Here is a 6,233-nt window from a genome sequence, read left to right as displayed (position 1 = left end):
ATTTTCTATCGATATTACATGTAAATATTACATTGTTTGTCGATATAACAGGTAAATATTACATTTTCTATCGATATTCCATGTAAATATTACATTGTTTGTCGATATAACAGGTAAATATTACATTTTCTATCGATATTACATGTGAATATTACATTGTTTGTCGATATTACATGTAAATATTACATTGTTTGTCGATATTACAGGTGAATATTACATTTTCTGTCGATATAACAGGTAAACATTACATTTTCTATCGATATTACATGTGAATATTACATTTTCTATCGATATTACATGTAAATATTACATTGTTTGTCGATATAACAGGTAAATATTACATTTTCTATCGATATTCCATGTAAATATTACATTGTTTGTCGATATTACAGGTAAATATTACATTTTCTATCGATATTACATGTAAATATTACATTGTTTGTCGATATTACAGGTAAATATTACATTTTCTGTCGATATTACATGTGAATATTACATTTTCTGTCGATATTACAGGTAAATATTACATTTTCTATCGATATTACATGTAAATATTACATTGTTTGTCGATATTACAGGTAAATATTACATTTTCTGTCGATATTACATGTAAATATTACATTGTTTGTCGATATAACAGGTAAATATTACATTTTCTATCGATATTACATGTAAATATTACATTGTTTGTCGATATAACAGGTAAATATTACATTTTCTATCGATATTCCATGTAAATATTACATTGTTTGTCGATATTACATGTGAATATTACATTTTCTATCGATATTACATGTGAATATTACATTGTTTGTCGATATTACATGTGAATATTACATTTTTGTCATTAGTACAGGTAAGAACTATGTATATTTCTCCATTATGCAAATTATTATTTATTAATTTACTATTTAGTCTTATTATTGATAATATACACTTACTGAGATTTTCCTTAACCCAAGATTTAGAATTTTAAAACCAATATAGTGATCAACAAAACGAAACATAAATGTTCTGTTGTTCTGTATAGAGATGCACAAGTTTGTTATATTTGTAAATGTACGATTGAATCCGAATATCAATATTTGTACTTAAACGTATCATTACTGTTCATAGCCTGATTGTTTCTATCTGGGTTTTAAAATAAAAAAAAATGTCACAGGTTTTATAAAAACAAGTCAAATATTTGTATGTAACTTTTCTACGGGAAAAAATTCTCGATGCAGAAGTACTTAATATTTTTTTCTAATATTATTTTTTTTTTGTCGCAAACTTTTTAAAAAGTTATGCAACTGTTCGTCTTATATAAATGGCCTTTAATGCACATGGTGCATTATCATTATAATATACATGTAGAAACTATAAATAATTTCTCGTACATGCAAGTTTGCTTAGTCTGATTATATACACATGATATATAACTATTTTATTTATAGGCGACGTCTTCCAAAATTACGACATGGGACAAATATGCATTCACCAGAAGAAAATTTATCGTTGTGTCGGAATAACGGGTATGTATATATTTACATTTTGTAAACTATAAATTATACCATGTGGAATTTATTGTATTGAAATAACAGGACAAACTTCTTTATAAGATCTGAGCGCCTTTGTTGTATGATATCTAAATATAGCTGTCGTAATATTACTGCCAATTTCGTCATTTTTGGCATCCGCATTTCGTCGGTGATAATAGCCGAACATTCCGATTGGTATGAGAGTGTTTGATTATCAAAAATGAAATGTCGCGATATATGCAATGAATAGCGAACCGAACTGGAGAATTTCGCAAGGCAAATATATTCAAATGAATTTATCTTATGAATTATGAAACTTATCCGTCAATTAATCGTGCTCTTGTTCTTTGTTGTTATAAAACACTTTTAAACACTAGATTGTTGCAATCATTCTCCACGCAGTGATTCCCCCTTAATTCTTCGGCATACTGTACTGATGAAAAAATTATCTTTGTCTTTGTAAAGAACGGAAAGAGACGAACTTTGCAGGAAATCACGAACTTATAATGAATCTAATATCGTCTTACAGAAATATGCTCGTAGCAACAAAATGGTTTTATTTAAAGGATTGTCGAAAATACAAATCATCAAGGGCTTATACTTGCTATGAGACGTTTATAGTGAAATATTTTTGTTTTTATATTATAATTAATTAATGGTATTTTATGGTAATAATATTTCTATAAAATCAACCGGCATTGACATAGGTTAATCTTTAAAACAACTTGAACATGCTCTTGCTTTGGTTTTAGACAAAATTCTGTCCAGCAAGACGAATTTAAAGATGAAGATGACGTTGATGCTGCTGCAAGACTTCCGTTACCAGGGTAACTAACATAATACTTTATTTTGAAAATATTACATAATATAATTCCAATTATGTTCATTACATTAAAAGATAAATAATATCTGAAAAGCGCAAAGTAATTACATGTACAGTAAAATTTTATGCCCTAGTATAGATCTACGGACGCCGGGTTTGCAAATCTACGGACACCGGGTTTGCAGATCTATGGACACCGGGTTTTCAGATCTACGGACATCGGTTTTTCAGATCCCCGAACACAGGGTTTGCAGATCTACGAACACTAGGTTTGCAGATCTACTGACACCGGGTTTGCAGACCTACGGACTCCGGGTTTGCAAATCTACGGACACCGGGTTTATAGATCTACGGACACCGGATTTAAAATCTACGGACTCTGGGTTTGCAAATCTACGGACGCCGGATTTACAGATCTACGGACATCGGGGTTACAGATCTATTAACACCAGGACCGGGTTGTTCAAAACATTGGTTAAAATTAACCATTGGATAGCTTATCCACTGGTTAAATCCTCAACCAGCGGTCAGCTATCCAGTAAATAAAAATTCATTGTTCGACAATTGGATAGTACCCTGGCTACCTAACCAGTGGATAGCGTATTTATCCACTGGTTAAGTACCACAATGCAACACGGTTGGTTAGTGATTCTGGAAACAAAATGGCCGATATTTTTATGAATAATAAATTTATTAGTATCAAAAAGCTCCCAAAGAAATAATTTTGCATGTTTTGTGCATTTTTGTTTTTGGAATTAAACACAAAGTATATCAGAGGCCTTAAAGTATTGATAGATTTATTTTTCCCTTAGACACACATAAGAAAAAAATTCAAAAACAACTTTTTTTCAAATTTTTATTTGAAATTACTTCCATTAGATGGGTATTGTTCTAACTAAGAAAATGAGTACCGACACTTGTATGTTTTATTAAAGAATAAGAAAGTTATCATTGTTTAACTGAATTTTCTGAACTACTACAACAACAACAAATTTAGATTGAAAAAGGGTTCTTAAAGCACTTTTTCAGAAATGTTTCAATTTAATCCTATGCATTTGATATGAAATGTTCTAGTTAAGGAAAATAAACATTTATTTTATGCTTTTCAGTGGATTACTGATTTATCCGTGAAAATTATATTTGGTAATTTCACAGTGAAAATTATCAAAATATAATTTCACTCTTTTCAATGACGAAACTACTTTTTTAAGATTTTTCCCATGTGGTACCTCAATTTTATTTTTGCTGACAATTCTGACAATGTCAGGCTGTTTAAAGAAAAAGCAAAACTGAAATTGATAAATAACTTAAATGTCAAAAGTAATAAAAAGAAGAAAACTTACTTCTATTCATTCAAATTCATGAAATTCCAATCACCAAATTTCGTTTTTTTGTTTCATTTTGACAGTCTCAAAAATACATTCCTTCCCCATGCAAAACTGCTCTTGATGACATTTGGGCATATTAAAGTATCCTACGAGCAATAACTGCCGTATGCTTTATGAAAAATTGAAAGCATTGACAGCCATAACTCGAAGAATAAGTTAAATAAACCCAGCGTTCTTGAGCAGGTTTCCAAGTTTTCCATTTTCCTAGCTCCTTTTCTGAATGTTTTCACATCTGTCAACACTTATTTTATGTCTGTTACAATCCTCAAATAAGTTTTCTTCTTTTTAAAAATGTGTATGACTAACAAATCCAAATTATATCCCTCTGAATCTTACACAATTATTTTCCTCCCATGAAATACACAACTTTAAAAAATGGCTGCCGCTTACAATTTACAAAGCCAGGTCTAATATAAATTCGCACTAAGTAACAGAAATATGGATGGATGGTTGGACTTTTTCTCTACAAGAATTGTTTGTTTTTTATTATCAAAACAAGCGATCATTCATATTTTTTTAATAAAATTAATAATAATATCACCGTCATTTAATGTTGATTGGCGGACTTATTTTTCAGCTCAAGACTTCTTTTTTTTAATGAGAAATTCCGAATATATGGGGCTCTCAATGGGGGAAACAGTTTTAATATTAACGTTAAAATTATGGAAATTTCGTTTTAACTTGTTTTTAAGCATAAAATAAAAAGAAAATGTGTCTGTTTGTTGTGTAAGATGTAATTTTATTTCATCTCGTGAACTTTAAAAACAGTATTCTCACTCGTGGCTTCGCCACTCGTGAGAATACTGTTTTTAAAGCCCACTCGATGAAATAAAATTTCATCTTACACACAAACAAACAAATATCCTCTATATATTTGTAAGCAAAATCTGGTTTTAAAAAAGTTTTAATGATTTTTACTGTTTTTATGATGATGACTAACCACTGGTTAAGGGCATTATCCGGTGGTCATGGGACTGGTTAAAGTTAACCGCTGGATAACGCATTTTATCCGTTGGATAAGTTTTGAGCAACAGAATTTATCCAACGGACAAAATTTAACCAGTGGATAATGAATTTAACCACTGGTTAACACTAACCAATGTTTTGAACAACCGGATCCGGGTTTATAGATCTACGAACACCTACTAACGCCTGTTCTTATTCTGATGACATTTGATTCTATGAAGACAAAATGGCAATAGCAATGAACCTGTCTTTGTTGTTGTTTTGCTTTAAACAAGAGAACAAGTTCTCTTTCACTTGTGAAGAGAGCAAAATAAGTTTAATTATGTGTCTATTGGCAATTTTTGTAACTTTTTGTGCATAAAAATAAATTGGGTACATTTTCAGTGAATTTTCTTTTCACGTGTTTAATTTTTTCTTTTGGCATTATATGAGAGACATCTAACAGTTTCTTCTACAAAATATGACGATATGTATCTATACTTTAATTTTTGTAAATTTGTAGATTTACTTGTATGGTCAATCGAGCTATTCCTACTTTCATTTAATACTTCATTGACCATTTTTTATACTCGCCTATTTTGCTTTTATCTTGCTCACCTTTTTATTTGTATATTATTTCTATGCAGCGACCACGAGCCTATTCCAGATGTAGAGTTTCATAACCCTCTTTATAACGACCAAAGCAGATCAAATACCATTAACCCTTCTCCAGCAGACGATACCCATTCAATAAATGCTACAACAGGTGCGTGCTCACTAGCAGACGACTTAACTAGTATTAACAATACATCGGAGATATTCATCAACTCCGAAAATGAATCTGATACTGAAAGAACAGAACTTGTTTCAAATTTTGAACATGATTTGTCTTCCCCTGGACAAGTGACGTCAGAAAATGACGTCATACAAAGTACAGTATATATTGACTGCCTGACAACTCTTTGATAGGTCGGGAAAAGTAAAAAACACTGCCAAAAATGTGGGAAATGATCTTGCTTGAAATATCTACCTGTATAGTCTGGTTTCCGTCGTGCTATAAAATTTAGTACTATTGAACGGAGAGAAAAGGGCAGGTAATCCAGACTATCTATCTGTATTGCGAAGAGGTTGTTAAACCGAATATTAAACAATTGAGCCGCGTCACGACAAAACCAACATAGTGCCTTTGCGATTAGCATGGATCCAGACCGGCTCGCGCATCCGCGCAGTCTGATCAGGATCCATGCTGTTCGCTTACCAATTCTATTACAAGTAGAGAAACTGATAGCGAACAGCATTGATCGCGGATGGGCAGGCTGGTCTGGATCCATGCTGGTCGCAAACCTATTATGTTGGTTTTGTCGTGACGCGGCTCAATTTATAAATAGAATTTATAATCTTCTTCTAATGTGAATTGTTCAATGGCTCCTTCAAACATAAATGCATATGACGTGTACATACTATGAGAGTGGAATGTCGACCAAAGCTCCTGTCACGTGCACAGACGCTTGTGGTTTGGAGCTCAAAACGCCTTTAAAATCCAAATAAAATGCATAT

General features: G+C 31.6%; 1 protein-coding gene across 1 annotated transcript; it reads left to right on the top strand.

The window, feature by feature from the left end:
* Window positions 1-565: 565 nt before the first annotated feature.
* Window positions 566-5,655, top strand: LOC132726126 (uncharacterized). Its single transcript, XM_060711400.1, has 4 exons — window positions 566-578; window positions 1,437-1,514; window positions 2,273-2,347; window positions 5,324-5,655. Exons 2-4 carry the CDS (start codon window positions 1,471-1,473, stop codon window positions 5,640-5,642), a joined length of 438 nt encoding a protein of 145 aa, XP_060567383.1. The 5' UTR covers window positions 566-578; window positions 1,437-1,470; the 3' UTR covers window positions 5,643-5,655.
* The last annotated feature ends 578 nt before the right edge of the window (window positions 5,656-6,233 follow it).

This window comes from Ruditapes philippinarum, unplaced genomic scaffold, assembly GCF_026571515.1.
Source record: "Ruditapes philippinarum isolate M1 unplaced genomic scaffold, ASM2657151v2 ctg3301_1_1_1_1, whole genome shotgun sequence".
Lineage (NCBI taxonomy): Eukaryota > Metazoa > Mollusca > Bivalvia > Venerida > Veneridae > Ruditapes > Ruditapes philippinarum.
Note: the sequence above shows the minus strand (reverse complement) of the source record. Positions and strands in the feature narration are given on the sequence as shown.

What these genes read in the sequence shown, in the direction of transcription:
- LOC132726126 (XM_060711400.1), top strand. Translation starts at nt 1,471, where the DNA reads ATGCATTCACCAGAAGAAAATTTATCGTTGTGTCGGAATAACGG. An exon ending in TCGTTGTGTCGGAATAACGG is followed by an intron (nt 1,515 to 2,272) that starts GTATGTATATAT and finishes CTTTGGTTTTAG; the next exon opens with ACAAAATTCTGTCCAGCAAG. An exon ending in GCAAGACTTCCGTTACCAGG is followed by an intron (nt 2,348 to 5,323) that starts GTAACTAACATA and finishes ATTTCTATGCAG; the next exon opens with CGACCACGAGCCTATTCCAG.